The sequence below is a fragment of the Mercurialis annua genome, linkage group LG1-X, assembly GCF_937616625.2.
Source record: "Mercurialis annua linkage group LG1-X, ddMerAnnu1.2, whole genome shotgun sequence".
Lineage (NCBI taxonomy): Eukaryota > Viridiplantae > Streptophyta > Magnoliopsida > Malpighiales > Euphorbiaceae > Mercurialis > Mercurialis annua.
In genome coordinates, this window is record NC_065570.1 from 10,573,864 (window position 1) to 10,596,407 (window position 22,544).

The window sequence follows — 22,544 nt, forward strand, 5'->3', positions numbered from 1 at the left end:
ATCGGATGCAGTGAGTTTGCGGGTGTTTGGAGAAGTTTGAACGAAGAGTGATTGAAGACGGCACTTAATTCGCGAAACAATTAGTAATTTATTTTTATTTTTGTAAGTAAGGTCTGCGAATCAGGCAGCATGTTATCTGTTCCATGTCAGGTTATCGGGTTTAGTTTTTGAGTGTTTATCCCATACAACCGTTGCGCCACGTCATTTTTACATCAAGCCAATGGCCATTTGCGATAGGGAATCTTTTAATTATTACTTATTTTTTTTGTCATTCAATTTTCCACATGGCTAACGCACAATTGGTTTGTTGCACGAATGACATGGCACAACGGTTGTGTGCAATAATTTTTCTTAGTTTTTAAATTATCCCGAATTTCTTACAAATGTAATTGTTTCATATTCAATTAAATAAGATCCGATGAATTAAAAAAAAAAAAAACTTAAGCAGTGATTTTAAAATATCTAAACTAAATCTTTGACACAGTCTTTTTGAAGAATGAAATCCCAACATTTGATCGACTGACAACTATAATGATAATAAAAAAAGACTGAGACTTTCAGTTTTCCAATATATCATTTTAAGCAACTTATAAGTCGAATTAAACTACAACCCACTTCAAAAATTCGTGTTCTTGTGTTGTGTGCACGTTAATCTTGAGCAGCTTTCTAATAAATTATGTACTCCAATTCTTAGAATTTAGAAAGAAAAAAAAGTTAATTGTCTGTGAGTTGGTTGATGTTTGTTTGATTGATTGCATGTTGTTATCAAAAGAAGAAGACAAATTTGAAAAGGAAAAGCTGAGTCAACCATAATTGGTTGGTTGGCAAGAAAGTCCAAAAAGGCTACCAAGAAAAATTAAGAACAAGTTTTTTTTTTTACTTTTCTTGTACTTTCTTCCTATCTTCTCATTTCTTCAAAAAGATATGAACAAAAAGAGATACAACCCACTTTAACAAATCATCCATACCAAGAAAAAAGAAACGTTTCTTTTTTTAGTTTGATAAAGATCTGTGCTTTTTCTTCGCTTGATTTTGAGCAAAGCTTTTTTTTTTGTGGGTTTTGCTAAAGTGAGAAGCTTTAGTGTTTATTTGGATGGGACTGTGTTGGAGTAATCGAATCAAGGCTTATACTCCCTCTAATACTGGTATATAAATCTTTTTTTTATTGAGAATTTGATGCTGTTCTTAAGTACTATTGTTTTGTTTTTATTCATTTTCTTGATTATTCATGCATAATTCAGTTTTGTTAGCTCTAAATCATCTACTTGTGCATATTTGGTTTCATAAACACTTTTTAAGTTCAGAACATGCAAATTTTTAGATACCATGTTGTTAGTTTTGGCATGATCCACCAAAATTTTGTGGATTTGGGGTTTGGTTTTGTTAATAATTAGATATATTTAGAATTGCATAATTTATGTTAGAAAAATGTTGAGATTGCATGTTATAACTTATAATTGTGCCCTTGGAGAGTATTATGTTGTTGCATATAAATTTATTTTGTTTTTAATTTGTTCCATAGGATTGACTTCAAGAAGTGGCAGCAGAGATGTGAATAATTTGAGTGGTTCGAGTAGCACAGTCTCGTCTTCTTCCATACCTAGGACCGAGGGTGAGATCTTGCAATCGGCGAATTTGAAGACTTTTACGTTTAATGAGCTGAAGGCTGCCACTCGAAACTTTCGGCCTGATAGTGTACTAGGAGAAGGAGGTTTTGGGTCAGTTTTCAAAGGCTGGATAGATGAGCAATCGCTTGTGGCTACTAAGCCTGGTTCTGGCATAGTAATTGCTGTGAAGAGGCTTAACCAAGAAGGATTCCAGGGCCACAGGGAATGGCTGGTCAGTAACAAAATTTAACACCTTAATTTGTTTTCTGCTTGAAGTTTCAATTAAACTTTTCAATTTTCATTTTTTGTGGCTTTTCATTTTGTTCGGTTAGAGAAAAAGTTTCACACTTTAAACTGGTCTGGTTTGTCGAAATACAAGGATATTTGTGAATTGACTTCTTGTTTCCAAAATTCTCACTGTCGTTAAATTAGGATAAGCAATAATTCTCGAAAAGAAAAATGGATCTTAGGATGTCCATAAAATGAATAGTGCTTTGTAAAGTATCAGTGAGATTATGGCATTCTTTAGTTCAAATTACTAGAATTAGAAATTTTTTATTGACCTCAAGAATTGACTTTTGATGTTCCCTTGGATGTACAGACGGAGATCAACTATCTTGGGCAATTGCAGCATCCTAATCTTGTAAAGTTGATTGGTTACTGCCTTGAGGATGATCATCGGCTTCTGGTTTACGAGTTTATGCCCCGTGGCAGTATGGAGAATCATTTATTCAGGAGTGAGTTCCTTGTATCATTTATAGTAACTATTATTCTAGTTTGTTGCTTTTATAAAGCATAGCAGAACACACATCTACCAAGATTTTTCGACTGAATTGTTAATAAATTTGGAAACAGGAGGGTCTCACTTCCCGCCACTTTCTTGGAAAATTCGCCTGAGAGTTGCTCTAGGTGCAGCAAGGGGGCTTGCCTTTCTCCATAGTGATGAAGCAAAAGTCATCTATCGGGACTTCAAGACTTCGAACATCCTGCTTGATTCAGTATGTGAATTAGCTTGATTATTTTATTTTATTCATGATGTATCTGAATTAAAGAGATTAAGGATCGATTAGAACTCATCGATTTTTGCTTTTGTTCTCTATATTTGCAGAACTACAACGCAAAGCTTTCTGATTTTGGCTTGGCCAGGGATGGGCCAACTGGTGATAAAAGTCATGTCTCTACCAGGGTCATGGGAACTCATGGATATGCTGCGCCAGAGTATTTAGGCACAGGTATAACATCTACATGTGGTTTCTCATACATAATGCTTTTCTGATACGAAATATGAACCTGTTTAGCATAATTCAACATCCTCGAAACCATTTTCAAGACCATTTAGTTTTCATGTTTGGCCATGATATATAATAAAAACCGCTCCATTATTGGACATTCTGTGCATAAAGTCCTTATTTTGTAATTATAGAAATGCTACATATAGCTCTGTGATCAATTATATTGTTCTTATAATAATTTGTATGTTGATATTGAAAAGGCCATTTGACTGCAAAGAGCGACGTATACAGCTTCGGAGTTGTACTTCTTGAGATATTATCGGGCCGACGAGCTATAGACAAGAATCGGCCAACTGGTCAACACAATCTAGTGGAGTGGGCTAAACCTTACCTTACAAACAAACGCAGAGTTCTTCACGTTCTGGATCCACGTATTGAAGGCCAGTACTCTCTCACGCGGGCACAAAAGTTGGCCAGCCTCGCAGTTCAATGCTTAGATGTAGAACCAAGGTTCAGGCCGAGCATGGATGACGTGGTAAAGGAACTAGAGCAGCTTCAAGAATCTAGCAAAAAAGAGAACAACACAAGTGCTAATGGAGATACCAACGGCGGAAAAGTTTCTTATCCCCGGCCATCGCGATCTCCACTTTTTACGTAGGCTGGGATGGGAATTTTTTGACATGAATATAGTGAAGTCCTGGTGGGATGGGAATGTGAAGTGTTGCATGAGTTTTTGCATGGAATGTGCTGGAAAATCAATATGTTTATTTGTGTATAGTTTTTGGTTTGCATTCTTCCTCGCTTTTGTTTTTTTTTGGATGTCTTCTGGTTGCTGCTGCAATATTTTGTAATTGGATACAGCCACAGAAATGCAAATGTTTTTTATGTGAGTGTATAAGCTAAGCTAATTTAGTTCTTTTTTAGATGCTAGCTTTTATGTTGGTAGAATAAGTCTACTAATGCTTAGATGTAGGAACTTGCATATTTGGATTCGGATTTTGTTCATTTTTGACTTTTTATAATTTATATCTTCTTTTTATTTATCAATGGTAGAAAATCAGACCAAAACCAAAAATTATAACTTTTTAATTTTTTTTTTGGCCAAATAGCAACTGTATTAATTTCGGTAAATCGAAGTATATAATATTTGTTTATCAGAACTAAATAACATAGATTACAATAATTACTCCTAAAAAGGAGGCTTTAAGGACTTTTTAGCCACTTCATGGGTTATCCAATTACACATTTGCTTAACATATGGAAAGTAAGCGAATGGTATCAAAAATTATGACTTCTATTATTGATGATGTATCTTTCTCGCTTTGTGCCGGTGTTTCCGCAATTTCAGGTGATATTATTCCTTAAATATTTCAGACGGTAGAGGCCTCCATCAATGTGTTTTAACCTCACAAGGAGTACAATAACCTCACAAGGAGTACAATAACCTCACAAGGAGTACAATATTACTTCGATGGTTGGTAATGTTATTTAAATGAAAAAACATTAACGCTTATTTAATAAAATAAATATTTTGTAATATTCAATTCAGTCTAATCCGACTACAAAGATTAATCTAATTCAGTTTTTGCTCAGTCATACTTCCAAGGATTGAATGTACAGCTCTCCATTGACATAAACTGTCATCTGGTTGCACCTTCTATTTAATTTTTGACCCTGTAAGATCCGGAATCCTTCAAACAGTAATTGTTATTTTCCTACATATTTCAACATATTTCGTTGTCAATGTTTCTAACTGCAAATTTATAATCCATTATCTAAATACCCATATCGGTCTCTGGCTCGTGAATTTTCATTTGGTGTCCTTCCAAGCAGAGATGGGAAAACCAAGCTCTAACAATTCAAATGTAGAATTGTTCTTCCTGATGACAAGCTCTAGCAATTCAAATGTGAAATTGTTCTTTCTTGTGCAGCCTTCATGCCAAAAGAGTGATAAATTTGAAACTGAAACACTCATAAAACGAATGAAATGTGTAGCATGGCACAGAAACTTGTTAACTCATATGTTTCGACGTTTAGTTTCTGTTTCTTAAAGCACTTATCCAGAACTTCATATTTATAATAAAAAAAAAAATCATTTCAATATGGATGTTACGCTGACAACATAGACTCTGCGCAGATTTAGGTCAAACAAATGTATGCCAGCACCAGCAGTAATAGTAAGATGACCTACCCGAAACAAATGTTATACAAGCTGAAAGATCTTGCAGCATATCCAAAGATAAAAATGACAAGAACAAGAAAATGCTATATGAAACAGTAAAATTCCTAGTCATTCATCGACCCAGCAAAGAAACACGATCCTTTTGTATCACCTGTGTCACATTGATGTCAAAGAGTTCACATCGTATGGGCATCTCCATTTCGTAGAAAGGGTTCTTTAGCACATAATCTGTGTACAATTCATAAATGACTTTCAAGAGATTCTCCATATTTAGTGTTCCAGGTTCACTAACCACAAAGAACTTTGTCCCTGTAGCAGTAAAAAAAAGGTATCCAACTGTATTTAGAACAATGTCTTACATGTTAGATATAATAGGATCCAAACAAAATTAATTTTCATTTATGTGAACTAATAGCTTCACTCTCTCTTGAATTTACAATTATGACTAGAGCAGTTTAGTATGATTAAACACTTCAATTCGTATTTAGTTACAGTTTTCCTTGCAAAACAACGTGTTTTATTCATTTCACCAATCAATTAGAGTTTTCCACATACCACGTAGAAAAGCAGAGGGAAGTATTCAATATCGTATAAAGCAGAGCGGAAAATGTCAACACAAAGTCATGCTTTGAGAAACATCAATGTTGAAAACATAAATTTTATTTCTGTAAAATCGCATCTATTAAGTTATTTCAATACGGAATGAAAAGGGCAATATACAAGATGGGCAGAATACAACTGTGGAGAAAAAAATTGCAGTAAGGCTCATGAATCAACCATTCGTAATATATCTAGACTCGACAACAAAAGTTTGCAATAAGGCTCATGAATCAACCATTCGTAATCTATCTAGACTCGGCGGCAAAAATTTGCAATAAGGTTCATGAATCAACCATTCGTAATCTATCTAGACTCGGCAGCAAAAATTTGCAAGATTGATACGGCAGGTAATAAGTGAAGCATAAGCAAACACACTCAAGAATCAATGAACAAAAAAGCAGAAGCCAAAAAAAGTATGTTCGCAATTTCCATAACATGTCATTCGGAACTTCATAACGATAAATTATAAATTATAAATCGAGATTGAAAACAATGGAGGTCATTGAGAATACCAACCAGTTAGGGATTGAAAACAATGGAGGTCAAACGTATCGGCTTGTAGCAGTTCAATTCCGGAACAACCAACAACGGGCGAAAGCTGCTGCGAGATGGCGTGCATCGAATGCCATAAACTCGCCACTCTTAAACTATCATTCGTATCCATCCTCCCAGCTGATCCATAATCCTACAAAATTTTCATCATCACAACAAAATAATATCACAAAAACTCAATTTCCTATCATACAAAATAACTAATAAAACAAATCACATCAACTATTTAAGTCATAATTTCAACAATTTTGTTCATTCTGCTAATTATTTTAAGCCCTAACTTTGTCTGACAATTTTAACACTGAACATCATTTAGATTAATTAAATACAAAATGAATACAAAAAAAATTAATTGAAGTGAATTTAGTGAACGGTAATACCTTATAGAAGATCAAACCGCCTGATTTATTGATAATGTAAAGACTGTAAATTGCTGCCATTTCTGAAGAAAATAAAATCAAAAACCTAACCAGATCGGTTCAGTATTGAGTATTTTTTTCTTAGTTCGAGAGTAGTGATCTCCCGCATCCGAAACCACATAAGCTCAGACATTGTATAATCAACAGGCAACCGTTGAGCCACGTGTTGTATTATTTTGGCCATGTGGTACTGGAGCGTGCCACGTAGGAGCTTTTCAAAAGTTAGGTGGAGTGAGGCAAATATAACGAGAAATTAGAAACGGAAACTGAAATTCACAAGAGAAGAAAAATGGAGGTTAAGCAGGCAACAATTGAGATCAAGGGTCTAAAATTCACGTACCCGGGAATCGACGGTCATCCACCGCCGGGATCAAAGCCGTTGATTGATGAATTCAATCTGACATTGAAATCCGGTGAGAGATGCCTTCTTGTTGGATCCAATGGCGCCGGTAAGTGATTACTTTTTCCGAGAGTTTATCTCCCACAACCGTTGTGCTATGTCTTATTAATGAGCATTTACGATAAAAAATCTTTAAATACTTTTTTTTTATTTTTTTATCATTGGTTGATTACACGAATGATGTGGCGCATTGTATAATTTTTCCTTTTTTTCATAGTTTAAGCATTGTTAGTTATGAATGCTTAACAGTGAAGTGTGTTTTAATTTTAGGAAAAACGACGATATTGAAGATATTGGGAGGGAAACATATGGTGGATGCTGAGATGGTTCGGGTTTTAGGGAGGTCGGCTTTTCATGATACCGGTTTGACTTGTTCTGGTGATCTTTGTTATCTTGGTGGAGAGGTACTGATTCATTGTTTAATTGCACTGAATAATTTTTAAGTTATGGATGAAATTCATTTCAATTTTGATATGATTTGATTTGATTTCTTTCAACACTGTTGCTGAAAGAATTGAATTTTAGCAACCATAAGCTATCCGAGGATGATGATTATGAACCTGAGTTTTTTTCGTAATTATGGAAGTTCAATTTCAAATGCTTATTTCTTTAAATGTTTCTTGTTGTATGGTATTCGAGAGAGAAAGCATGGAATGTTCTTATGGTTTCAGCTATAACGAGACTAATTTATTTGGATTTTGGAGATTGAGGCATTGAAATTTATCTCTAAATCGAGTTTCTGTTATATAGTGGAGACGGGAAGTTGCTTTTGCTGGGTTTGAGGTTCCCATACAAATGGATGTTTCTGCACAAAAAATGATATTTGGCGTAGCTGGAATTGATCCTCAAAGAAGAGATGAATTAATCAAGGTAATTTTTTCAAGTCTGAAATGCTCATTATAATCACATACAAATTTTTTTGCTTCAGCATCACAGCATTATCTTGACCTTTATGCCAGTTTTAATGCATAACTCAGTGCTTCACCTCTCATTCATGGATTATGTGTACAATTAGCATAGCTTTATTCATTTATTTTCCAACATATCTTCTTCTTCAGTCTATGCCAGATTTACTCGTATGTTTTTCTAACTGGATCTGGTGCATGAGTCCTATAATCTTCATGATGGTTGGTGCACAACCATCAGGCCGCAATTCAATATTTTGGAAACGATAATATGTAAAGAATGAAATGAGAAGCTCTCAATTTTTATAGGGAAAACAACTGTCATTTATTCATTATGCATGAGGCAATTCTTATTCTATTTGATTTTGAAGATAACAGCACATTAGCCCATGAATTAATTTTTTTAATAATGTTATTTTGTAATATGAACGTGAGACATTGATACTTATTTCATTGGGTGTGTTCCATTTGCACAAATGTTGAGGATTTTATGCTAGTTTTGCCTTGATGCACTAATGTTCTTATGAGAATGGTTCTTGTTTTTTTGGTGCAATAGGTGTTAGATATTGATCTGTCATGGAGGTTGCACAAGGTTTCTGATGGTCAGAGAAGAAGAGTACAAATTTGCATGGGTCTGCTGAAGCCATTTAAGGTATCACCACTATATCTCATCTTAACCTTTTTAAGTTCAACTTCTGTTATGTTTATTATGATTTAGTTATTTTGCCTCTGTTCTTGTCAGTTTACTTCTCACCAACCTCCTTTTATCAGGTGCTTTTGCTTGATGAGATAACAGTTGATCTTGATGTGCTAGCGAGGGCTGACCTTCTCAAGTTCCTTAGGAAAGAATGTGAAGAAAAGGGTGCAACGATCATTTACGCAACACATATATTTGATGGTTTAGAGGAGTGGCCAACACATATTGTACGTTTCATTTTCATAAATAGCTCTTCAGTTCTAATAGACAGTATCGGTGATCTCAGTGCCTTAGTAATTTATTTTTGTTTAGGTTTACGTGGCTCATGGAAAGTTGCAATTCGCAATGCCAATGGAAAAAGTGAAGGAGATTAGTAATTTGTCACTTATGGTCAGTTGTAGTGTCCTATTCTTTAATTCAGCATTGCAAATTACTCGTGTTCTAGAGTTGTTTAAACATGTTCTTGTGGTTAATTCTTTGATGGTACGGACTTGCAGAGAACAGTAGAGAGCTGGCTGAGGAAAGAAAGAGATGAAGAGAAGAAGAGAAGGAAAGCAAGAAAGGCGAGTGGTCTTCCAGAATTCGAGAAACAGATGGATGGAAGTCGAGTGACTGGCGATCCAGCTGGTGTCGCTGTTCGGGTGATGAACAATGGCTGGGCTGCTGGAAGACTTCATTCTACCATTGCGGGTGAAGAGAATTTTGTCCTGAGCTCAAATAGAGTTCTGAGGTAATTCTGATACAGAACAGATACAATAGCTTGAGTCTTATTTAATTTACTAAAACTTCATAGGCAATGGATCTGTGATTTATTCTGTTGTACCCCCATAATTGAGCATAAAGATCAATAAATTCCTACATATTATCTCTTATGTCTGTCCATAAGTTTGGACCTCTGTTGCATTAGAAAGGGTTAAATAAATGTAAATAAAATTGCAAACTATAGGTATTTTGTAATTTTTGCAATTCAGAATATGATTACAGATTGAAAATCTGATTAATTAGTGTTAATGTGGATGTTGGAATTAATCTTCTTTTTTAAATTCTACTTAATTTACTAGATTATCAATTGAAGCATTTTATAAATTATATTTAAAGAATTTACATCAACTACTAGACAAGAGCCGTCTTAGCTCAGTGGTAGAGCACATGAAAGATAGCCATAAGGTGGTGGGTCCTGCTCCTTACAGGAGCTTCAGTCGACCAAAGACAAAATAGAAGCTGTCTTTAGCTCAGCAGGTAGAGCGCATGGTTTTTGATATGTGGTCGTGGGTTCGAATCCCACAGACGGCACTTTTGTTTGATAATATATTGCCCATTTGAAAAATAATACTACTATATCTAACTTCTGTTTAATAATATATTGCCCATTTGAAAATTATTTTTTCCTTTTAAAAAAAGAATTTTGGTTTTGCATTTTATATAAATAAAAAAATTTAATTTTAATAACTTAAATCACGAGCTATTAATTTTTGTACAATTTGAAACATCAAATAATTTTCCAATCCCCTGAGAAACGGAGCAGCAGCTCCTCTTCTCAGTCGAGGAGGATAATTTCCTTTTCCCCCTCGTCTGAGAATTGAAAATAAAAAATGTATATCGATTTTATTTTCTATTAAGGATATTTGTTTTATGTTTTTAATTTAAAATAAATAAATAAAGAATTTATTGTTACTTGAATTTATTTGAAAAAGATGGTGATTTTGTACTATTAATAACATTAACGTTTAATTAGAATATATGTTAAAAATAAAGGATTAATTTGAACTTTTTTTAAATGGAAAAAGGTCAATTTAACTCATTGGATAGAGGTGAAACATTAAAACTCGAAATAGGGTATAATTGACAACTTTTTTAAGTCGAGAGGTAAATGCAAAAAATTTATGAGGCGGAAGATTTTAAGTGATTAGGCTAAAAAATTAACATCAAAGTCATATTAAAAATACAGATACTAAAATCTACTATTTATTTTCAATTGAACCTTTTATTTTTTTACTGCAATGGATTGTGGAAGCAAATTGAAAAGATTGATCCTTTTCTTGCCGAAAGTTATTATGCCTTATTTTTTGATGTGATAAAGATGAAGATAAGGGTATAAATGCCAATCTTTGTTTTATTTTCCAAATTGGGTCGAAACTATTATCTGAACAGAACAAATCACCGGCCTATTGATTTCATCTCTAAGGTCTAAGACAAACTACTTATGGAAACTAAATTATTTTTACACCCAATTGTCACATCTTTATACTCCCGTCACTCTATTTCTTATTGAACTATAATAGAGCCATTAAAGAAGATGATTGAACGCTAATAACTATAACAAAAAAAATGGGATAAGGATCATTTATGTTTCTAAAATTTGACTCCGTGATCAAGTAAGTCTTCAATCCGGAAAGCAAAATCTTAAAAGGTTATCAACCAGACCTCCGATTTTGTCAACTAGGTCCCCAACGTCTCATTTATTCGTCAAAATTGGAGCCAGGTGATTCACTTTTTAAGACGTTACGGGCATAACTGAACCTTTGCAGACGTTGAAGGTTTATTTAGTCCTTAGTCAAAAACTTAGGGGTATAAATAATCTTTTTCCCTAAAAATAAACTCTTCATTAAGGGTAATGATTCTGAAGGTTATTGAACTTTTGAGTTTTTTCATTTCAGTCAACAAACTATGTTTTTTTTTTATTACTGAACTTTCAATTTTTTTCATTTTGGTATTTTCCGGCCAAAAATGCTAAGGTGGCAACCAGAATTAAAACCTAAAAAATTTCCGTATATGCATAATTTGAATTAAAAACTTTTTTTAAAGTGAAATTATGTATATGTGATAACTTTTCAAAGTAAAACTAGCAAAATGCGGTTGTCATATGTCAATTTCCGGCTACCACCTAAGCATTTTTGGCCGGAAATACTAAAATGAAAAAAATGAAAATTCAATGATCGAAAAGAAAAAAAATGGTTTAGTGACTAAAATTAAAAAATTAAAAAATTCAGTAATGGTCAGAATCAAATATCCTTGATTAAAATACATGTTCATTGAAATTTTAAAATTGCACTACATTTACTATCTCAGTAATGCGGGTTAAGATCCTCTCAAAACCCTAAACCTTTTAGCCCCTTCTCGATTTTATCCTAACATTGAAAATTACTAATGTTATCCTATTTTCCAGACAAATAGATAAGTGATAAGAGACTGAAGTGTCTGATGATGATTTTCAGAGACACCCGTCATGGTGACGAGTTAGCGATCCGCATGTGAGAACTCAAACGGTTTAGATCAATGGACAACAGCAAACTTTAAGGGTTGATTGCCGAAAATAGCCCATTAAATTCAAAGGACTGTGATAAAAATATTTTATTGATTTAAAGACTGAAACAAAACAATATGAAATATTAAAGACTTAAGTGGCAATTTACCCCCTCAACTTGTAAACAATGGACAATTAACACATAAATTAATTTTATGAGCAAATTAGTCACGAACTTGGTAGTTATGGATAATTAACCCCATTTAGGCAAATTAACTTACAAGTTGATGGGGAAAATTGAATTTAGAAAACAATTAAGTTATAAGTTGAGGAAATAAATTGACAAAATGAGATTAATTACCCATAATCAATAAGTTCATGACTAATTTGTCCACAATTATACATTGCTTACAAGTTAAAGGGATAAATTACCACTTAAATCAAATATTAAATCTATGTCAAATTAAAATATATCATATATTCTAAAATAAAGAAAAAAAATGTGAAGAAATATTAAGAATGGCCTAAGAAGAGCAGAGTAGCATAGTTTAGGCAAAACAAAAGGGTGATGAAAGTATTGAGAGCATAGAGAGAGTGATAAAAATAGGCACAAAGATTAGCGTATTAGTGATAACAAAACTATAAGAATAGCGAAGAAGCAACAGCGTTGGCACATGCAACTTCTCACCATCCACCGACAACTCATTGCCTCTGCTTTTACTTCACAGTGCTGTTGGAATTAAATACCTTACCCCACCATCACCTCACTCTATCCCTTCCACCGTCTCATCAACCGGTTTTACGATGATACCCAATCTCAATTTTGTATTTTTTTTTATTTTTAATTATAATAAAATAATATTATCTTTATTTTTTAAAAAATTATCATAACCGAGAATACGTCAACATTAATAAATAAATACATAAATACATTTCAACAAAACTAATGTTTCTAAACAAATAATGTCTCTTACTTAGATCTTTTCTTCAAAAAAAATTTAATATGTTCTTCAAGAACAGATTTAATATGTTCTTAAATCTGTTAACAGATTTCTATTCCTTGATGGATGTGGCTAGAAGACGACTGGAGAGCGGCGAGTGGTTTAGGTCAGCGGGCGACGGTGGATAGGTTAACCGTATGGGCTGAGTTTGATTGAGTGTTGTTAGATTTGATTGAATGTGGTTAGATTTTGATTTGATTAAAATTGTTTAGGGAATATTTTAGGTCTTTTAATTTTATTTTATTTTATAATTTGCAGACGTGTCAGCTGACGCCTGACAACACCAAAAAATAAAAGGTATTTTTTTTATAAGAGCCGTGCGTGGTTCGCCACACAAATCAAAAAATTTATTGATTGTTTGAAACATCAGAGGATTTTATTATTTGATCTCAAAAGCCAGGGTCCAAATGATAAAACCTAAATTTGTTATTAGGAGTATATTTTATTGGTCCATTTAAAAAGACGAGTACTAACTTATTTTATTGGTCCAAATGACTAACTGTCTAAGAAGCACGGAAACTTCGATAAAGTTGCGTTTCCCGTTTCGGAAACGTTTCGGAAACCGGAAACTGTTGGACACCCGTACGAAACGTTTCGGGCCGTTTCTGTAAATAATAAAAATTAAAATTTGTAAAAAATTTAAAATTATTACCCACAAATAAAAAAATCTAACTAGTTACCCATAAATTTTACATTCGCATTGCCCACAATATAACAAATATACTTATTTGTGTTGAATTGTATTATATTTTTTATATATTTATAAAATTTTAAATATTTAGTACATTAAATTGAATTATTGTGTTAATTATCATAAATATTTAAATAATATTTTTATAAATATATCCCTAAATTTTTGTTATTTACACGTTTCCCCCGCGTTTCGTGTCCTTCATTTTGAAAAACTTTCGTTTCCCCGTGTCCGTTTCGTATCGTTTCCGTTTCCCGTTTCCGTTTCCGTGCTACTTAGAAGTTTTAAATTTCATTAACTTCAATCTAATTTAAAAAAGAGAAGATATCAAAAATATTCAAAAAATGGAAGAAAATAACAAAAATGCTAAGTTTGTTGAAATATTACATGAGCGCCTCAAAAAGCTGAAACTTTACATTTAATACCTTCCCAATGAGGATGCAACACATGGCACACACAAAATAAGTCAAAAAAAGTCAAAAACGCGTCAGAATAGGTTAAAAACGCGTCAGAAATGCGTCTGACATGTGTCTGCCACGCGCATCAGAGCTGTGCACCAATCACGCGTCAGTTTGTCAAAACTATTCAAACATGTATCATTTATGTATCTGTTATGTATCAGATATGTATCAAGAACATATTTGATTATTATTTTTTCATTTTTCTTTAACAAAAATAAATAAATAAATAAATAAATATATTATTAATATGTATTATTTATGTGTCTTAAAGGTGTATGTATAATATATTTTAAATTAAAAGATATATGTATCACATATTTTAATTAAAATTCACGCATTAAATAATATCAATAGCCTCTTATAATAATCCATCAATTTTAATATAAAAATTACAATGTACAAATTATACATCAAACATGTATCTATAATGTATCATAACTTAACATTTATGTTATAACAAAATTACAGTTTAAAAAAATTTTAGTCTGCAATGTATCATTAGAGGGAATGCTTTTCTCATGGTCTCATTTTCTAACACTCTCTCGAGCATAATAATTAAATTGACTTGTGATCAAAGATGAACTAGCGTTAACATATAATTATCACTTGTATGGGCTACTACACTAGTTTAAAAATCGATTGATGTATCTACGATGCATCAAAGATGCATCGGTAATGTATTATTGATGTATTTATGATGTATCAATAATGTATTTATAATGTACCGGTGGTACATCTATGACGTATCAGGTGATGTATCTATAATGTATCATTGATGTATCCAGTATGTATATACATGATATATAAATAAAAAAAACTAATAATAATATAATGTCGTCATAAGAAATGTATCGTATATGTATAATATTTGTATTTGAGTTGTATATTTAACGCATTGAATATATAATTTACGGGTAGTTGAAATGTATCTATAATATATATAAAAATAAAAATATGCCACATGCTCTGTAAATTGTATAAATTATTTATTAATGATACATAGAAAGGATATACTTATTATAGTTTAATTGTATATGAAAGATGTATCTAACAAATACATCTAAAAGACATATATTAAGGATGTACATATTATGTATAAATTATATATCAACGATGTATCTGTTTAATACATTTTAAAAATATATTTATCATATATATAAATTATTTATCAGAGATATATTAAATATGTATACAAAATCTATATGTAATACATGTAATAAAATTTTCGATAAGTCTTTGAGATGTATTAAAATATTAGTAATAAAACTTAAAAAGAGAAAATAAGAAAAAGGTTCCGAACAACGAATATGTATTGCAAATGTATTGGATATGTATTCGAGGTGTATCGTATATGTATCGTAGATGTATCAAATATTTTTTTTCAAATATCTTTTCTATGTATTAAATATTCATCGGTTGATTCAATTAAATCGATAAAAATAACAAATAACAAATTAAAACATACCATAAAATACATAAAACATACATCTCGTAAATAATATAAATACATGTTATATACATTTCAAATACATAAATAATAAATCACTTTCTCATTCACAGTGCCACCATATTTTTTTAAAAAATGCGATGTTATTTTTTAAAATACAAATAAACTGAATTAATTAAATAAAAATTTGAAAAAATATATACATGAATTGTTAACGAATATTCAAATGCATTCTTATTTTTACTTTTAAACAATGTTATAGCATCTAAAGTTATACATATGTGGTCCTTACCAGAGTACAAATTCGTAAAAACAAAAATATTAAAATTGGACCCGCCCACTTTCACAACTATCTTCGGCTTATTCATCTAGAGTCTTCCCTATTCCGGCTACTATTCATTAGTCCAATTTATTCTCACCATTACTAGAGATCTACATTACTACCGTGTGTTTACTTGCGTGGTCTGCCGCCACCGCCACTTGCTCCGCTCCTTCGGTTCGTTTTTCTTTTGACCATCCGACCTTTCCTAATTTTCCATAACATCGCCGGTCAGAAAACCTTCTAAAAATCCGCCGATCAAGGAGACCACTTTTCACCGTCATATATATAAATCTTACTTCCAGCCATGCTCTGAAACAACAGCCTTCTTCCATGATTTGATGCATAGATCCATGATCCATCATACTCGAGAGGATATTAGTTTCGCCGGAGACCACCGGTTGATTTGTATAGGAGCCGAAAAAGCCTAAACGGCACTGCAAATGTTAGGAGAGAGAATATTTGAAAGAGGATGAGAGAGAAATAAAACATGTGATTTAACTTTACACATGGTGATAAATGTTGACAAAAAAATTTAATAGCACTGACATATTACTTAATATATTACACGTGTAGGCTCAAAATGAAGTATGTAAACAGTGTAAAGAATCACCATGAATAGCTTTTAAATGTAAAGCAAAAATTAGCATTGATGTAAATCTAAATGTAAAGCAAAAATTAGCATTGATGTAAATAATTGAGAAGGTTAGCATTTTTGTAATAAATACACGTGATTGGCTTATTTTTGTTATTTTCTCTTTAAAAAATTCACAAAATGGATCGAGATCAAAAATCAAACCAAACAGATTTCAGCTCGGCTCGATTTGATATTGTAACAAAAATTTGGATGATGAATAAAAGTTTGAGCAAATTACGCTAAGGTCTATGCGGTATAATATAATTAACATTTTGATACACCTTGTTTTAAAAATATATTTAATGGTTCTTCAGTTTTAGTTCTGTTAACTATTAGGTTCCTCCGTTAATTTCGACACTTATTTTCAAACAATTTGGTACCGCACCTTTAGTTTTGTGAACGATTTGATCTCTCACTTTTAATTTTATCAAATGATTTGATCCCTCACTTTTAATTTTATTAAACGATTTGGTCCCTTACATTTTAACAATTTAGTACCCGAGTTTCAATCCATTAAACGATTTAGTCCCTCAAATTAACAGAAGGATCTCTCAATTAACAGAATTAAAACTGAGAAACTATTAAGTAGACTTTTGAAACAAGGAGTACCAAATTATTAATTATAATCGACATGAACTGGCAATTAGATGTTGTTATGCTTGTCATGTGTCACCTATTTAATGGAATGTGTTTGTTGTAAACTTTTTTACTTTTGTGGTAGGAATGATAAATAAGAAAGTTAGGTGACATTGTGTGAAATGTTGAGCTATTTTTGTTGTATTTTTGTGATTTTCTTAATTTATTTTTCTAGTTAAGATGAAATAGAATTTTTTTTTCTACACTATTCATTTCATAATTAATTTGTAAATGGTTGTATGTTTATTAAACTTGACCTTTCAAGTTAAAACGAATTTAAACACACTTCAATATGATAAAGATAAGTTGACTCTCGACTTCTAGAATAAACCAAATAAACTTTAATACTTTTCAAAAGTTATAGTACTTATTTAATCAAGTTATACTCAACCAAGTAAGGCTTATGACATTTAAAAAAAATTAAAAATATCCAAAAAGTTATACGATTATTTTAAAGTTTTAAATTTCATTAACTTCAATCTAATTTAAAAAGTTCATTCAAGTAAAACTTTATTACTATATAATTGAAGATGATAAATTTTCACTTATCGATATTAAAAATTAAACCAAACTGATTTCAGTTCAGCTCAATTTGATATTGTAACAAAAATTCAGATAATGATTGGCTTCGGTTTAGCACATAAAATTTTTCAGCTACTTGCCAAATAAAAAACCCTAAAATCAGTAAAAAGAATATCGAAGGCAGTGAGTATAAGTAAATAAAAAATGCAATATTTGCAATAAATAATAACTGAAATTCTCATTAATACGTAACAAAAGTAAAAACAAAGACATTAATTAGTAGCTGCGGGCTACATGAACTCTTTTGTTCTGTTGCAGCCGCTTCAGCTCACTTCATAAATTTCTTTTACCCATTCGCTGGTAACTTTAAACTTTTACCACCAAACTCAACACTTAAACAACCGAAAGTAAATAAAAAAGTTACTCTCACTAAACCCTAACTCACCGCCACCACAATATAAAACTACTATACTTATATATATATTATAGGCTTAATTACTCAAAAACCCCCCACCTTTCACTTTGTTTTCGTTTATACCCTGACCTAGAAAAAATGTCATAAATACTACTGACCTTGTCATTATGTTTCGCCCGTACCCCAAATTTCAAAAAAAAGATGATTTCTTAAAAACAACTAAATTTAAGGGTTATTTTATACCTTTTTCTATTAAAAAATGTACAAACTAATACTTCATCTTTAAAAACGTTCAAATAAATCCCAAAATTAATTAATTTTTTAATTTAAATAAAATAAATAAATAAAATAACATAGTTTTATTAAGTCCTATTTATTACCGTACTCCTATTTAAAAAAACCGCTAATATTATTTTTTTCATTTTTTTTTTATTTTTACGAAAATAAGCTCCTTCCTCCATGGAGGAAGGAGCTGCTCCTTCCTCCATGTGAGGAAGGAGCTCGCACTGCTCCTTCCTCACATGGAGGAAGGAGCAGATCTGCTTCTTCCTCCATGTGAGGAAGGAGCAGATCTGCTCCTTCCTCACATGGAGGAAGGAGCAGCGTGCTCCTTCCTCATGGAGGAAGGAGCAGCGTCCTCCTTCCTCATGGAGGAAGGAGCTGCGAGCTCCTTCCTCCATGAGGAAGGAGCAGCGTCCTCCTTCCTCATGGAGGAAGGAGCTGCGAGCTCCTTCCTCCATGGAAGGAAGGAGAAGCTCCTCCTCCCATGGAGGAGGAGCTATTTTTTTTAATTTTTTTTTAAAAAAAATTGAAAATAGATTTTAAAATTAAAGTACGGTATTATGTTGAAATTAATTAGTCTGATGTAAAAAAATTTACGGTTTTTTATTTTTAACAAATTATTGATAATTAATATAAATTAAATTATTATTATTAGTTGAATTTTTTAAAGAAGAATGTGTTTTTGTATAATTAATAACATTGACGTGTAATTAGAATATATGCTAAAAATGAAGGATTATTTTAAACTCTTTTTCAAATGAAAAGAGATCAATTTAATACCTCGAGGGTACGGGCGAAACATAATGACAAGGTCAGTAGTATTGATGACATTTTTCCTAGGTCAGGGTATAAACGAAAACAAAGTGAAAGGTGGGGAGTTTTTGAGTAATTAGGCCTATATTATATCTATAATCGTTTTTCAACTCCCCAAGCGCAACTTCGAATTTTCCCGAGAAAATGAAGGAAAATTGAAGGCGGGAAAATATTTATAGAAAATAAAGAGAAAACTAGACGCGGAAATTCTTTCCCGTGAAGGTCTGACCGAACTGCCAATTAGCTGGAGCGATGTTATTAGACGTTGATGTACGGCGGTCACTGCTCGTGACTCTAAATGAAAGAGACTGGCCCACCAGTACAGCATTGGATTGCCAATTTTGCCCCCAGTTTCTACTCATGCTCATCCACCCTGTTTTTGACCCTTTGATGCTAACCTTCTGGATGTCTCCTGCACCTGCCACGTTGGTGATTAAAACCAAGTTGAAGTAACTGAATCCGTTTACTGTAAACCTTATCCCTCCCTGCTTCCTGCACGGCACACTGTGAAAACAAAAGAAAATTATTAAACGGCGTTAACATTTAACGGTACTTGTACATAAAGTGATCCAACAGAAAACGCGTGGGACTGTGTGATTGTTTTGTCTGAGACTTTTTACTTATTTTCCTGATTTCGCGGTATTAATTTACGGAATTGGCACATTTCCGACGTCGTTTTTAGTGTCTTATTGTCAATCATAAGGCCATTTGTGTCTTTTGGGTTGTGCAATGACTGATTTGATTGGTGTCTTGTAAGTGAAGAGGCTTTTTGGGGGACAGAGAACCACAAAATGTAAGAGCCCATTTATTTTTATTCTATTCTTTTGAGGTCATGTTTGTTTCCCGAGAAAACTACATTGCATAATAGAATAAATGCTTATAGTGACAGCAAAAAATATGTACTACACAATTGGATCCTGTTAATTTATTACTCCCTCCTCCACCGTTCAAAATTGTTTACAGTTTAAATAAAAAGTTAAAAATATTAATTTTTAAATATAATAAATTAATTATTAAAAAACAATATTAATCCTTGTTTGACTATTTTATTTAATAATAGGACAAGTATAAGTATTAATTAATTTATTTTATTTAAAAAAACTACTTTTTCTAATTATTAAGTAATTTTTTTAACTTTGAGGATCTAGATGGTACAAAAAATAAATGGCTTAAATATTTTTTTGAATAAACTGTTTTTTTTAAATAACCATAAGCTTTTTAATAAAATAGCTAAAATGACAAGTAATTGAGTAGGATTTTTCTTAATTTAAAATATTTTGTACTAATTGATTTCCAAATGAGTCTGAACTTTCCACTAAAATTCTCACTCTAAGTCAGTGTGAATTCCAAATACCAAATACCAAATGTGGTATATCTGATTGATACTACTCCCTCCGTCCCAATAGAGTTGTCCACTTTGAGAATTTTTTTTGTCCCAAAACTCTTGTCCACTTTCAAAAAATAACTAATTTTTATACTCAAAATCCTATATTACCCCTATTTAAAATCCACTAATGAGTCTTTTGAAAGTAAATTGTAAGTGTACCCTATATTAAATAGGGGTATGACAAGAAAAGTAAGGAAAATTTTCTAAAATCCATAAGCAATAATTACTTTTCTTAAACTGTGTGATAAAGGTAAACTGGACAACTCTATTGGGACGGAGGGAGTATTAACTAATTTAAAAAGATTTGATGAATTTCAGGTACTTTTAAAGTAAATTAAGATTAAACACTGAAACAACATTAGCACCGCAAGAATCTCATTAACAAAAGAATCGATGAGTTTGAAGACTAACCGGCGATATGAGACTGGAACAATTCCGGCGCGGTACTCAGCGATCTTAAGGAACATGGGCATGGCAAGATCGAAATGAGGGCGAGGTGGGTTGCACCAACCGCCATTGTCGCTGGCCTGAGCAAAGTTCGGAGGACAAAAATTTGTAGCTGTGACGAAGATAGACGGACTACCCGGATGGCACCATCTTGGATCATCCGCACATTTGATCTCAAAGCAAGATCCACAGCTTAAGCCGTTGTTAAAAAGTGCAGTGCTCAGTGCTGCTGTGTTCACTCCATAACCTTGGCTGTATAAGTTCCCATACCCGCAAGCACCACCTAAACAAAGATTTAAACAAAAAAAGTTATCAGTTCGTGAGATTTAACAATTTTCTGGTTTAAATAATACATAAAAGTTTTAAAACTAGTAAAAAAATGAGTTAAATTATAATGTGCCGAGTAACATTCTGCCAAAAACGTCAAAATTAATGATCTACAACTCAGATGGTATAAACGCTGAACAGCATTTTATTAAAATTCTGAATTTTGTTCGTCCTATAAACGCTTCTTCCTCCAATTTATAAAAAAAATGGTGGGTGTTATGGAATGTAGCAGTTACTAAGCCAAATGAAAGAAATTGGGATAAAATGGGTACTTTTTTTTAGATTTCAATGAGAAAAGAAAAGCATAAACCAGAGAATGGTAGAAATTGTACGTACCCATAGTACCGGAGGCGTCACTGCCGCCATAAAAAGTGGCATGAGCAGTCTGCCAAGATCCGCCGGTGTAAACACCTGGGATTTTGGCATTGGCCACCGTGAAAAGGGAGATCAGGGAAGCAATGCAGAGCAGCTGTAACTTGGCCATTGGTAGCATGTGTGAGAGAGAAGAAGAAGACAGAGAAAGTTGGAATGGGAAGCCAAATTGTGTAAGCGGGAAGGAGGAAGTGGGTGGTATTTATTGAGCGGGCGGGTCAGGGAATCTCATTACTACTTTTTAACTCTTCTTCTTAATTTTTTTGTTTCGAAGTCCAGTTTCATTTTTACTAACAAAGGCGCAGCTTTCTTTCGGTTAAATAAAGGAAAAAGGGTCATTCATGTCCCTAATATTTGGGGTTTGGATCAAGTAAGCCCTCAACGTCTGAAACGGTTCACCCATACCTCCAAGAAATGGACAATCAGACCCCTCGGTTTAATGCAGTTTCGTTGCTCATAAGACTCCGTTAGTGTGATCCTACGTGGCAAAGATAAAAGAATCATTTATGCCTCTAAGGTTTGGGTCCGGGATCAAATGAGCCCTTAACGTTTGGAAAAAGGTTCACTTATGCCCCCAACGTTTGAAAAGGTTCACTTATGCCTCCAACGTTTGAAAAATGAACAATTAGGCCCCCAGTTTAACACCGTCTCATTGCTTACCAGACTCTGTAAGTGTGATCTTACGTGGCTAATTTTTACCGTCAAATTTTTCTCTACGATGATGGTCTTTCTCTCAGCAACAATAGTTCGTCGTTGCAAAGTAATTTTATTACAAGACCGAGCGAAACCGATAAACTATCATTCTCTAACAATTGAATAAGGAGTTCTCTTCATTAATCAATATCCCGTTTGATGAAATTTGCAATGTCAAAAACGGAAAAAAAAAAGTGTTTAACGAAGTAGAAGAAGGCAGTGCATGAGATGAAACGCCAAATAAAAAAAAATAACA

The 22,544-nt window shown here is 32.6% G+C and overlaps 4 protein-coding genes across 4 annotated transcripts; 2 read left to right on the top strand and 2 right to left on the bottom strand.

The window, feature by feature from the left end:
• Positions 1-710: 710 nt before the first annotated feature.
• LOC126682786 (probable serine/threonine-protein kinase PBL11) lies at positions 711-3,737 on the top strand. Its single transcript, XM_050378549.2, has 6 exons — positions 711-1,145; positions 1,523-1,839; positions 2,209-2,344; positions 2,463-2,605; positions 2,716-2,839; positions 3,100-3,737. Exons 1-6 carry the CDS (start codon positions 1,094-1,096, stop codon positions 3,495-3,497), a joined length of 1,170 nt encoding a protein of 389 aa, XP_050234506.1. The 5' UTR covers positions 711-1,093; the 3' UTR covers positions 3,498-3,737.
• Positions 3,738-4,977: 1,240 nt separating this feature from the next.
• Positions 4,978-6,707, bottom strand: LOC126682803 (uncharacterized). Its single transcript, XM_050378572.2, has 3 exons — positions 6,554-6,707; positions 6,138-6,306; positions 4,978-5,330 (listed from the first exon to the last, which is right to left on the bottom strand). The coding sequence occupies exons 1-3, from the start codon at positions 6,611-6,613 to the stop codon at positions 5,134-5,136; spliced, it is 426 nt and encodes a 141-aa protein (XP_050234529.1). The 5' UTR covers positions 6,614-6,707; the 3' UTR covers positions 4,978-5,133.
• A 144-nt stretch (positions 6,708-6,851) lies between these two features.
• Positions 6,852-9,623, top strand: LOC126682795 (ABC transporter I family member 20). Its single transcript, XM_050378561.2, has 7 exons — positions 6,852-7,041; positions 7,263-7,396; positions 7,743-7,862; positions 8,454-8,549; positions 8,669-8,821; positions 8,907-8,984; positions 9,092-9,623. Exons 1-7 carry the CDS (start codon positions 6,882-6,884, stop codon positions 9,326-9,328), a joined length of 978 nt encoding a protein of 325 aa, XP_050234518.1. The 5' UTR covers positions 6,852-6,881; the 3' UTR covers positions 9,329-9,623.
• An 8,141-nt stretch (positions 9,624-17,764) lies between these two features.
• Positions 17,765-21,776, bottom strand: LOC126665122 (expansin-A6). Its single transcript, XM_050357824.2, has 3 exons — positions 21,560-21,776; positions 20,861-21,179; positions 17,765-19,566 (listed from the first exon to the last, which is right to left on the bottom strand). The coding sequence occupies exons 1-3, from the start codon at positions 21,714-21,716 to the stop codon at positions 19,257-19,259; spliced, it is 786 nt and encodes a 261-aa protein (XP_050213781.1). The 5' UTR covers positions 21,717-21,776; the 3' UTR covers positions 17,765-19,256.
• Between the last annotated feature and the right edge of the window lie 768 nt (positions 21,777-22,544).